Source organism: Lithobates pipiens, unplaced genomic scaffold, assembly GCF_037356315.1.
Source record: "Lithobates pipiens isolate NorthernLeopardFrog02 unplaced genomic scaffold, aLitPip1_a1.2 Scaffold_22, whole genome shotgun sequence".
In the NCBI taxonomy this organism is placed as follows: domain Eukaryota; kingdom Metazoa; phylum Chordata; class Amphibia; order Anura; family Ranidae; genus Lithobates; species Lithobates pipiens.
Genome location: NW_027507784.1, coordinates 64,017,667 through 64,030,006, shown reverse-complemented (window position 1 = coordinate 64,030,006; position 12,340 = coordinate 64,017,667). Strand labels below are relative to the sequence as shown.

The following is a 12,340-nucleotide window of genomic DNA, read 5'->3' as shown; positions in this document are numbered from 1 at the left end:
AGCACCATGTGAATAATGACCATAGTGAAATGTCGTTTTTGGCCGATGTTCAGTGCAAACCAACTCTCAGGATCACAGAAACTTCCTTGATGTGTCAATGATCCTATTTGAAAATTTTTCAGTGATTTAATCTTTGGTAAATCCCCCTAGCACTTTGGAGTCCCCATCTGTTCCTGCGATCAGGGCTCTGGGTTCTGTCCTTGTCTATAGCGAGCCGTGTGAAATGGAAACTTCACCTATAGAAAGTTGGCGGATGGAGGCAGAGGTGAATTCTTTTAGAATTTATTCACTTTTTTTTTTTTTTAACCTGCAGAGAACTGCCAAAATTCTTCTCATGAACAGCCACAACTTTTATTTGGAAGGAAATGGCGAGTCAGGGCAGGTTTAAAAATGTATGAAAAGAAACATACTTTGCTGAGACATTTCCAAATGATTCCAGATTACAACACTCATACAGCAGCTAAAATAAGGCAGTCTGATTTAAAAATAAAAAAATAAAAATGACTGTAACAATTGTAGCAACGACTATGTAAATAGTTACAGTTATTATCTTTTTAGTTAAAGTGTTACTAAACCCTCAACAGTAAAATCAGTTTGTATATGTAGTAAAGCATGCTTGTTATACTCACAGTGGAACCTAAGGGGTTAATCCTCCCTCCTCCGTTTTAAAAAAAACGCCAGGAAAAAGCAGCTTTAAAAAACACGCTTTTAGCAACATTTGAATAGCGTTTACAGGCGTTTATGCGCGTTTAGCGTTTTTTTTTTTACAGTAAAAACACTCCCTATAATTTAAAAGCGTCAAAAAGCAGCAAGCGTGGCAAAAAGCTTGTTATAGCATTAAGGTGGGTTTTGCCACATTTTTTTTACAGCCAACTGCCTCTGCTCCTGGACGCACAAGCAGTCGTTTTTTATTTTTTACTGCCCCTAAAAGTTTATGCCTCCAAACTCCTCTGAAAGTTTATTTGAGCATGGACACATAGGCTAACATGGAGGAGAGTTTAGAGGCAGTAAAAAAAAAATGCCAGACACCCCTAAAAAGAGCTGTAAAAATGTCCTGTGTGTATGAGCCCTGTCCCCAATCCATCTGCTGATACAACAGAGCCTTGGAAGCACTCTGCCCATGCTCAGTTTGGTGTGTATTTTTTTTTTTTTTTTTGGAAGGGTGCATGTGATCAGCACAGGGCCATTTATCACTGTCCAGACAGAAAGTCAGGGTTCATGTGGCCTCTGTCTGAGGAGTATGGAGATGGCGGCACAGTTCCCTGGCTGCTGCACCTGATCAGCAACTTATAGCAGGGAAAAGCTGGATCCGCCAGACAGGTGCATGCCTAAATCAAGGACAAGCCTTGATAAAAGGTAAATGGGGATAAAAGAAAAAATTGCAAGTGAAGTTCCACTTTAGCAGATCAAAAGGGAGCTTACTGTACGAGTTTACATTCACTTTAAAATAACTCAATTGCTAAACTAAATATGTAATATAATAAAAGGTCTCCTTATAAGGAACATAATAGATACTTGCCCCCAAATGCCGCTATTTTAAAAAGAAATTGTCTCCTAAAGTCTATTTTAGACACTGAGATTTTCAAGAATGTCAATCTCCTGGTCCCCTGCTGCACTCCGTGGTTCCTCCCGTTGACCCCTATTTCATTACAGGGCACAGTAGTGATAGGGGTCAGCAGGAGAAACCACTGAGTGCAGCAGGGGACCAGGAGATTGACACTAATGCCATACATTTGGCCAGTTCAACTGGGACTGGGTGAATTTTGATCCATGTATGGGTAGGCTGGTTATATACAAGTCGATGTATCTGCTATCTGTGTTCCCGTTTTGGAGATCGCCCTCTCTATTTATCCTGTTTACCATCACAACGGAAAATAAAAGAAATTCTCACATTTTAGGTTCTCACCAGAACAGGAATAGAGGGGAAAGCTTCCAATAGGGACACTGGTTCTGGTGACAACGGGATTTTCCTCACCTTGGAATGATTTCCTCTCACCTGCTGTTTTGGCTATGGGACAGGATGTGATGGGAAATCCCCCCCCCCCCCCCCCCAAAAAAAACTAGTTTTGCTTTAGTTTTAGTTTAAGATAGACTTTCGAGAAAAGTGAAAGTAGTGAATGACAACTTTTACAGGAAAATAACAGAGCATATAACAGCAGGAATGTCTGCACAAGTCTGAAAATAATCAGAAGTATTTCATTCTGTAAAGCCCTGAGATAAGAGTGTACCCTTCTGACTTTACTCTATGAAGCACATTTTAAATAAGAATGGGTAAAAAAGAAAAAAATGCGTAAATTTGTAAATGTAGAACAGGCAGGACCTGGTACAGAACATATTTTTGAGGCCTAGGTCTGCTCAGCACATGGGAGTTCTAAGAACTCTGTAGCAAGAAGCACTTGCTGACAGTCATCTCTTTTGCAGCACATGTATTTGTTTATGTTCCATTATATGCTGACTCAGGGGACCGTGTTTGGCGACGTGACCTTATTGTATATTGTATCTCCAGAATTGTCTGCTATGTAGTCTTTCTATCTGTAGCTGAAATATGTTTTGGGTAGAATGGTGAAGTGTTAGAACTTCTGTCAGGAGGACAGTTATGCCTTTTACACACAATTGGACTTTCCGACAACAAAACCGTGGAATTTTGTTGGAAGGTTGTTGGCTCCAACTTGTCTTGCATACACATAGTCACACAAATGTTGGGCAACAATTACAAAGGTAGTGACGTACAAGATGTAGGGCGAGCCGCTAAAAAGGAAGTTCAATTGTCGTGATATCTCCATTACAAACGCTAGTTTTACAAGACCGAGCGCGTCTGACTCGTACTTAATTCCGAGCATGCGTGGACTTTTGTGCAACGGATTTGTGTACACACGATCGGAAAGTTAGACAACAAAAATTTGTTGGCGGAGAATTTGAGAACCTGCTAGCCAACTTTTGTTGGCGGAAAATCCGACAACAAATATTCTATGGAGCATACACATGGTCGGACTTTCCGCCATCAAGCTCACATCCAAAATTTGTTGTCGAAAAATCTGATTGCGTGTACGGGGCATTTCTCTACTTTTGCCGTTCCATCCTGTTTATAAATACTGCAGGGGTTTTATTTTCTGTTTTTTTTTTTCCTTGTTGTCGCAGCAAAATCCGTCCTCCTAAAATAGGGAGACTAGGTAAGCTAGGCAGGTAAAAAAAGTACCTCAGAGGGTGTACTCACTCAATGCGATCCATACCATGGCCAAGCATGCTTGATCACCGAAATCCAGTTCATTTGACTAGTGTGAATTCTTCACACTGTGCTTGGGCACTGTTCCGCATACCATGACTTGGTCCAGTTGAAGAGGTGGGTTCAGACATGGTTCAGTTGAACTTGCACACAGGGTCACTTTGTACTGTGACAGTGGTCTCCAAACTGCAACTCTTTGCTTGCCTTTATCCTACCCTTGGGGCACTTTTCCTCCCACTGACATCAATGATGGGAAACTATTCCTCCCACTGACACCAACAATGGGGCACTATTCCTCCCACTGACATCAATGATGAGAAACTATTCCTCCCACTGACACCAATGATGGGGCACTATTTCTTTCCACTGACACTGACAATGGGGAACTATTCTTCCCACTGACACCAATGGTGGGGCACTTTTCCCTCCACTGACACCAACAATGGGGCACTATTCCTCCCACTCACACCAATGGTGGGGCACTATTCCTCCCACTGACACCAAAAATGGGGCACTATTCCTCCCACTGACACCAACAATGGGGCACTATTCCTCCCACTGATACAAAAGATAGGCATTGCTTACCCCCACTGATGTCAGGACATTTTCTACCCCCACTGGTCACAGTCAAGGCCCACCAAAGTCCGAAGGACAGTAAACTGGCCCTTTGTTTGGAAAGTTTGGAGACCTCTGATCTATGGCAAGGTAGCCCAGTGGAGGTGATGACAAGTGTGTTCAGTCTTAACACAATATGGGTGCAGGGAAGTGGGGAAGGGGGCAATCATGCTTGGGCATAGTAAAACAACCATGTCTAGCATGAGTATGAGTTTAAAGTTTTGCCATTCCAGACCACATTTATTTCATTATTGTCAGGACTTGTATGCTAGGCAAATTTTTTAAAACAATTTTTGAACAAAAGATATTTAGTATCCTCAAGAGATACAAACACGTGGGCTGGTGTGCCCATAGCTACAAGTCTATTTGAGATAATGACCTATATCTCTTCAGCTTCAGGCATTTGCCAGAAGATATGCCCTCCCACCAAAATAATGTGACTTCCTTTACAAAAATGCAGGTTTCTGCTGAGGGGCACTTACCTGGGCAAAGTCATGTGCAACTTAGATAGACAATCTGAATTCTGGGAGGTCCAGTCATTTTGAGATACATTTGCAGCAAATATTGCATTAGTTGAAAAATTATATTTTGTTGTACTTTCTATTTTTACAACTGCTTTTCATTTTACTGTGATTAATTTTGCCAATTTAGTAACAAGTTTAAAAATTCACACCAGTATGTGACCAAGCATTAAAAAAATCTCAATCTTAACGAAGAGCCGCAATTTTTTCAACTATTTTTGTTTGCCTTTTACCCTTGAATAAAACTACTTTTAGTTTTGAAGAGACCTCCAATACGCGTTTAATAAAGCTTTAGGACTTTCTAATATCGGTTACTTGGATGAAAAAAAGTAAAACTCAGGAAGGAACTTTGTGCCATAACAAATACTAATGCTGAATCATGAACTGAGCTGTTGGAGAAATCAAGGAGTGGCTCAATACAGGAAACTGATAGACAACACTGAACTTTAATAACCTTCTAGCTTTTACATGGATATTTTGTATTGTTTATTTGTGTGGGCCATAGAGCTAAAAATTCAGAATGAAGTGGTCACAAATTTGGATCTGCACTGTATTGACTGCCCCTATTGTCATGATCTCGCAATATATATAAAAAAAAACTGAAGTACACCTTAAAGTGATTGTAAAGGCTCAAGATTTTTTACACACAAAACCTTCTGTGTGCAACAGCCCCCCCCCCCCCTAAAAGTTATCTGAGCCGGTCCCGATCCAGCGTTGTGCACAAGAGCCACGGCTCCCCCTGGTCACTACTTCCTCATTGGCTGAGACAGCAGTGGTAACCATTGGCTTCTGCTACTATCACCCACTGCCAGCGAGCCAATAACAAGAGAGTGATATGAATGGACACACAGAGCAGCATCTCAGGAGTGAGCCTGCTTCGGGTGCCCTCAAGCTGCTTGCTATGGGGACACTAGGCAGGAGGGAGGGGCCAGGAGTGTCCGTAGGGGACCCGAAAACAGGAGGCTCAGGGCTGCTTTGTGCAAAACCACTTCAAAGAGCAGGTAAGTATAACATGTTTGCTATTTTTAAACAAAAATAAACTTGCCTTTAAAGAGGTTGTAAACTTCCAAAAAAGAAAAAGCAAGAAAAAAAAAAAGAAAATACCCTGCAAGAGAAAGGCATAATGAGCTAGTATACATCATATACTACATCATTATGAAATACCTTAGAACGAAGTCTTCCAGCGGCACTCGCACACCACTAAGATGGCCAACATCTTTCCCGGAGTTATTTCTGGGTTTGCGGGCTTCATTGATGTGAATGAAGTCACTCCCGTGCATGCACGCGGGAGCTGCCGTTCACGGCAAGGGGCTTGGAAGGAACGGCCCTTCCTTCAGAGCACATGCACCAGTGATGTCACTGGCTGCATGCAATGTAGATATCTCCTAAACTGTACACGTTTAGGAGATATTTGCACTACCTATAGATAAGCCTTATTATCGGCCTACCTATAGGTACATGTCAGCAGAGGAAGTTTACAGTACTTCCTCTTTAATATCCCTTTAAGGCCAAACTTTTGTGGACACTTTACCATCAATCATACCTATATGGCAAAACCTGCCACGAACACATATCTAAATGATTGAGTTTAGATGTTTCATGTGAAGGTGGCTGTTATTGCTGTAGCATACAAAAGCATTTTGGACAATGGTGCATGCTTTAAGACCAGTAGGGTGGGGAAGTAGGATTTTATCGGCACAGTCATTGGACATTACAAGAAGGTTAAAGTCACAAAAAAAAATGTTATTTCATACATTTTACAAAAACAATAATCATAAACTATACAGACAAACAATTGTATATAAAAATTTATATCCTTCTTAGCGGCTAATACACTCCAAAAACTGGGGTCACTTCTACCTAGGATGTTAATCCAGAGAAGAAATTTGAGTGTAGATCGTCGTACTCGACATGTTTCGCAGTCACCCGCTTCTTCAGGAGTGAAGTTTTAGGGAACAGGATACTATAACAAAAAATATATATCATCGTAATACCAATAGTAAACAAGATTTTGATGTTTAAGAACAAAATACTCATATGTACAGATTAGATAGCAGACATAAGATGAGAAGTATGGTATAGAGAGCACTTACCCAAAATAGCCAAGTGAAATTAGCCAACAGCCATCATGAAGGCATCAGGGCATACATCACACATACAATAGCGCATGCTTGGTGAAGACACAGTTTGGTGAAGACCCTATACTGTTCTGGAAAACCATCAAACCTACCTGAGCTTGTTGGACATCCCATTTGAAAATGTTGGGCATTGATATAATTATGGTTTCTTATGTACCAACCCTCACTTTTCTGGGAAAGTTTTTCATGAGATGGGGGGGGGGGGGGTTCTGTGGGAATTTGGGCACATTCAGCAAAAGATAATTTGGTGGGTCAGGTACTGATGTTGGATGAGAAAACCTGGTTCACCGTATGTTTTAATTTACCTCAAACGTTTTCAGTAGGGTTGAAGTCGGGGCTCTGTGCAGTCGGCTCAAGTTCCTCTATGCCAAATTCATCAACCCATGTTTTTATGCATCTGATTAGGGACTAGATAAACACCCAATATCTTGTACTTCTTGTGAAAAAATAATAATTCTTTATATTTTTTAATGGTTCCTATAAGACCAGAAATGTCTAAACCCAGTTCCAGTGCTAAAAACCTGTTTTCTTTTTCTTTTACAGAATGCTATGAACTTACCACCTGATAAAGCCCGATTATTGCGACAGTATGATAATGAGAAAAAATGGGAACTTATCTGCGATCAGGTAAGGAATACATATTTTTGTAATGTGTCATAAAGTATAAGAAAGAAAGTACCGTATATACTCGAGTATAGGCCGACCCGAATATAAGCCGAGGCCCCCAATTTACCCCCAAAAAACTGGGAAACTTATTGACTCGTGTATAAGCCGAGGGTGAGACATGCCTGTCCATCCCTGTGTGTCCGTCCATCCCTGTGTGTCCGTCGATCCCTGTGTGTCCGTCCATCCCTGTGTGTGTGTCCATCCATCCCTGTGTGTGTGTCCATCCATCCCTGTGTGTGTGTCCATCCATCCCTGTGTGTGTGTCCATCCATGCCTGTGTGTGTGTCCATCCATGCCTGTGTGTGTGTCCATCCATGCCTGTGTGTGTGTCCATCCATGCCTGTGTGTGTGTCCATCCATGCCTGTGTGTGTGTCCATCCATCCCTGTGTGTGTGTCCGTGCAGCCGTGTGTGTCCGTGCAGCCTTGTGTGTCCAGCCTACCTGTGTCCCGAGCCTCCGTCCCATCCCGAGCCGAGCCTCCGTCCCATCCCGAGCCGAGCCTCCGTTCCGTCCCGTCCCGAGCCGAGCCTCCGTTCCGTCCCGTCCCGAGCCGAGCCTCCATTCCGTCCCGTCCCGAGCCTCCGTCCTTCTGCCATGCCAGGATCGCCGCTCTTCGTCGGCGGCTCGGCGGCCATTCCACTGTTCAAAAGCCGCGCCTCCGTCTGTGATAGGCGGAACACTCAATTTCCCAGCAGTCTGTGTTCCGCCTATCATGGACATCCTCTCATCCTCGTCCGTAGTATGAGGATGAGCGGATGTCCGTGATAGGTGGACCACTGACTGCTGGGAAATTGAGTGTTCCGCCTATCACAGACGGAGGCGCGGCTTTTGAATAGTAGAATGGCCGCCGTCTGTCTGCTCGACACGCTGATCAGGCAGGCAGACGGCGATGACTCGAGTATAAGCCGAGGGGGGCACTTTCAGCCTCAAAAAAGAGGCTGAAAATCTCGGCTTATACTCGAGTATATACAGTATGTGTGTACATCACTGAAATCATAATCACCTATTATGTCTGCTTCATTGCTACTTTTCCTCTTAGTGCACATCTATGATTGAAGGCTGCCCTGACTAAAAAGAATGGACTCTCTATGAGACATGGGTGTCCAACCTGAGGCCCACATATACGCATAGGGGTTGATTTACAAAAATTGGAGAATGCAAAATCTGGTGCAGCTACGCATGGTAGCCAATCAGCTTCTAGCTCGTTCATATAAGCTTTGACAATAAAACCTGCAAGCTGATTGGTTTTTATGCAGGGCTGCACCAGATTTTGCACTCTTGACTTTTAGTAAATCAACCCCATAGTGAACACATGCAGCTTAAAGTGGTTGTAAACCCTTACAACACACTTTGACCTACAGGTAAGCCTAGATTAAGGCTTACCTGTAGGTCTAAGAAATATCTCCTAAACCTACACGGTAAAGACAGGCACCGCTGTCTACGGCGCATGCGCCATAGACAGCGCACAAGCATTTGACACAGTTCCCCATAAACGTTTACTGTACAAAGTAAGGTCCATTGGCATGGACAATAGGGTGAGTACATGGATGGAAAACTGGCTACAAGGATGAGTTCAGAGGGTAGTGATAAATGGGGAGTACTCAGAGTGGTCAGGGGTAGGAAGTTGGGTCCCTCGGGGTTCTGTGCCAATCCTATTTAATTTGTTCATAAAAGACCTGGAGGATGGGGTAAACCTCTCAATCTCTGTATTTGCAGAAAACACTAAGCTAAGCAGGGCAATAAATTCTCCGCAGGATGTGAAAATCTTTCAAGAAGATCTGAATAAATTAATAGGGTGGGCAACTACATAGCAAATGAGGATGTAGAAACATGTAAAATAGTTCATTTGGTTGTCAAAAATATGAATGCAATCTACTCACTAGGGGATGAACCTCTGGGGGAAAAGGACCTGGGGGTTCTTGTAGTTAACAGGCTCAGCAATGCCATGCACTGCCAAGCTGCTAACAAAGCAAACAGAATATTGGCATGCATTAAAAAGAGGATTAACTCCAGGGATAAAGCGATAATTCTCCCACTCTACAAGACTCTGGTCTCACCTAGAGTATGTCCCCACAGTTCTGGGCACCAGTCCCCAGGAAGGATGTACTGGAAATGGAGTGAGAACAAAGAAGGGCAACAAAGCTAATAAATGGTCTTGAGGATATTAGTTATGAAGAAAGGTTGCGAGTACTGAACTTATTCTCTCTGGAGAAGAGATGCTTTAGAGGGGATATGATTTCAATTCATAAATACCTTACTGGTGATCCCACAATAGGGATAAAACCTTTTTGCAGAATGGAGTTTAATAAGACACGTGGCCACTCATTAATATTAGAAGAAAAGAGGTTTAACCTTAAACTACGTAGAGGGTTCTTTACTGTAAGAGCGGCAAGGATGTGGAATTCCCTTACACGGGCGGTGGTCTCAGAGGGGAGCATCGATAGTTTAAAAAAACTATTAGATAAGCACCTGAACGACCGCAACATACAGGGATATACAATGTAATACTGACATATAATCACACACATAGGTTGAACTTGATGGACTTTTTTATCCATAGTTTTTCTTTTTTTTTGTTTGTTTTTTGCGGTTTTGGAGCATCTAGTGTGCATGGAGCCTTATGCCGCGTACACACGATCGAATTGTTCGGCGTACTTAGTCCGGCAAACAATCCAGCGGATAGTCCGGCGGACTTTCTACCGAACGGACTTGGCCACACACGGATACACGTAAAGTTCGGCGATTGCTAGCGCGATGACGTACAGCACGTACGACGGGACTAGAAAAAGGAAGTTCAATAGCCAGTAGCCAATAGCTTCCTTTTCGTACTTGCTTCTGAGCATGCGTCATTCTTAGTCCGCCGGATTAGCATACTCACAAACGTATTGTCCGCTGAAACCCAAGTCCGGCGGAAAGATTGGGCTGCAAAACTACTTTCTAAGTCCGCCGGACTTTACGCTGAAAAAGTCAGCTGAAGCCCACACACGATCGGATTGTCCGGTGAAATGCGGTCCGGTGGACTAAGTACGCCGGACAATTCGATCCTGTGTACGCGGCATGAATGTTTATTTTCCTTTCAAGCTGCAAAGGTGAGCTTATACTTTAATGTAGCAATGTATCACTTGTGCTCCTGACCCTCTCCGTATCTGAGTAAAAAACAGTTTGCCTGGATGAGAGAGATTTCCTATTTTAGCATTAAATATCAGTGATATCGATCACTGCTCATGGTGCAGGAAGTGAGGTATCTTGTAACTAACCATCCATGTTTTCAGCTATTTGCAGAGTTTAAATGACACAGGATCTTTAAATAGAAATGCATGATCATTTTGGTTGACCATGCACCGAGTAGACACCCCTACATGCAACACGAGGTATAGTTAATCAATTAGGTCTGAACAATAAACCAATGAACATCAAGGTATTCTTATAAGCACATCAAAGTACTAAGTGTAAAGTATGAAAGTATGTTGTTAAAATCTGGGGGAATCCTTAGTATTGTTGCCATGATTTTGTAACCTTTTTACTATGTCTTTAGTTACCTCATCTGTCTTACCCCGTTTTCCCCGAAAATAAGACCTAGCGTGATTGTCAGTGATGGCTGCAATATAAGCCCTACCCGGTTTCCCCGAAAATAAGCTTTACCCTGAAAATAAGACCTACAAGGACTTTAACTAGGGCTTATTTGGGGGTAGGGCTTATATTGCAGCCATTACAGACAATCACGCTAGGTCTTATTTTCGGGGAAACAGGGTATATAGATATACATTTTGGTTAGTTCCATTAGATTGAGAGGGAACCAGTTAAAAATAAAACATAGATCACATGTTCTATTAGATGGTTCTACATTTAAACTGTGTAATAAAATGCTGGAAGTGTCCTTTTTTTATTTTCTCAGATTTGGCTTCCATGATACTAAGAATATTCAAAAATGTTAGTGGGGAGCAGGGAACACATGGAATCAGTTGACAAAACCACAAGTAAAGTCATGCCAAGCCAACAGCTCCACAATTGTCTCTAAAAATGTGTTTAAGCCCAAATTTCCCTGCTATAGATTTGCACCCTGGTCCTTTAAATATACTCAATTTAGTCTGTCTAGCCTGTCTGCATCATTTTTTTTTTAATAGATGCTTTTTTTTACCATGGAGTTGAACCATGTTATCTGCCCCAATAGAATACTATGACTGATCATAGTCCTTCGCTGCCCCAGGTGACACCAGAAGAGAGAGAATGGAGCCCTTTTTTCCAGGTGTCACCTGGCAGGAGGATCAGACTAGTAACCCACTGAGAGATGACAAGTAGAGTGTTATGCAGAGGACCATCTTCAAATAAGGACATCTGTTCCATGACAGCTTTCTAAAAAGAGAATTCCCCTCATTTTGAGAGATTTCATCTAATTACCTATTGTGTCTCTGGGGCAATAAATGAAGGGAAATTACATCAATGGACACAGATAGCAAAATAATCACCTGGCAAGGGTTCTAACCATTTAGTACTCTATCCCCCAAAAAAAAAAAAAAACGTTTTTGGCTATGCATGTCCTTTAACTGATCTCCAAATCCTTAAACACATTATATGTCCCAAACCAAGTCATTAGGTGAGCTACACAACCTTTAGCCTGAGATTTGTAAGAAATAGCGGCAGGGGCGTATTTACCACCTTTTTGCCTGGGCAGCATTTTTTTTTGGGGGGGCGTTGCAGGCATCACCCCAGTATTGTTTTTTAGAGTTGCCGGTCGGCTCTCTTTTACTAGCAATCAAGCAGCTTACTAGCCACTCAATTGCTATTACAAGCAGCAGGAGGTGACTCCAGCCGCCTTCCTCAGCTCTCCTATCCCACCGGGAGACCCAAATGATTTGTAACAGTAAACATGACATCACTTCTGGTTTATTTGGGAACCATCGGTACCAGTTTTGAAAAATCGAAAGCATTCAGAAACACAGATCTTGATGGTTTGAATGTTTTTAAGGGCACAGAAGGGATTTTGGGTCTTGTAGAGTAATGCCCCATACCCATGGGCGGATTTTCCGTCGGGAAATGTTGGATGTGAGCTTGTTGTCGGAAAGTCTGACCGTGTGTATGCTCCATCGAACATTTGCATATCGGATTTTATACCAACAAATGTTGGCTAGCAGGTTCTCAAATTTTGAACTTCTATTGAAGTTCCTTTTTCTTGGCTC

The 12,340-nt window shown here is 42.5% G+C and overlaps 1 protein-coding gene across 9 annotated transcripts in view; it reads left to right on the top strand.

Annotated features, from left to right (window-relative positions):
• The window catches only part of FMNL2 (formin like 2), a 344,784-nt gene that overhangs the window by 164,245 nt on the left and 168,199 nt on the right, over positions 1 to 12,340 (top strand). For all 9 annotated transcript variants that reach the window (XM_077447676.1, XM_077447681.1, XM_077447679.1 and 6 more), the window contains exon 2: positions 7,041 to 7,124. In XM_077447676.1, coding sequence (XP_077303802.1) covers positions 7,041 to 7,124 — 84 coding nt within the window. The remainder of the gene's footprint in view (positions 1 to 7,040; positions 7,125 to 12,340) is intronic.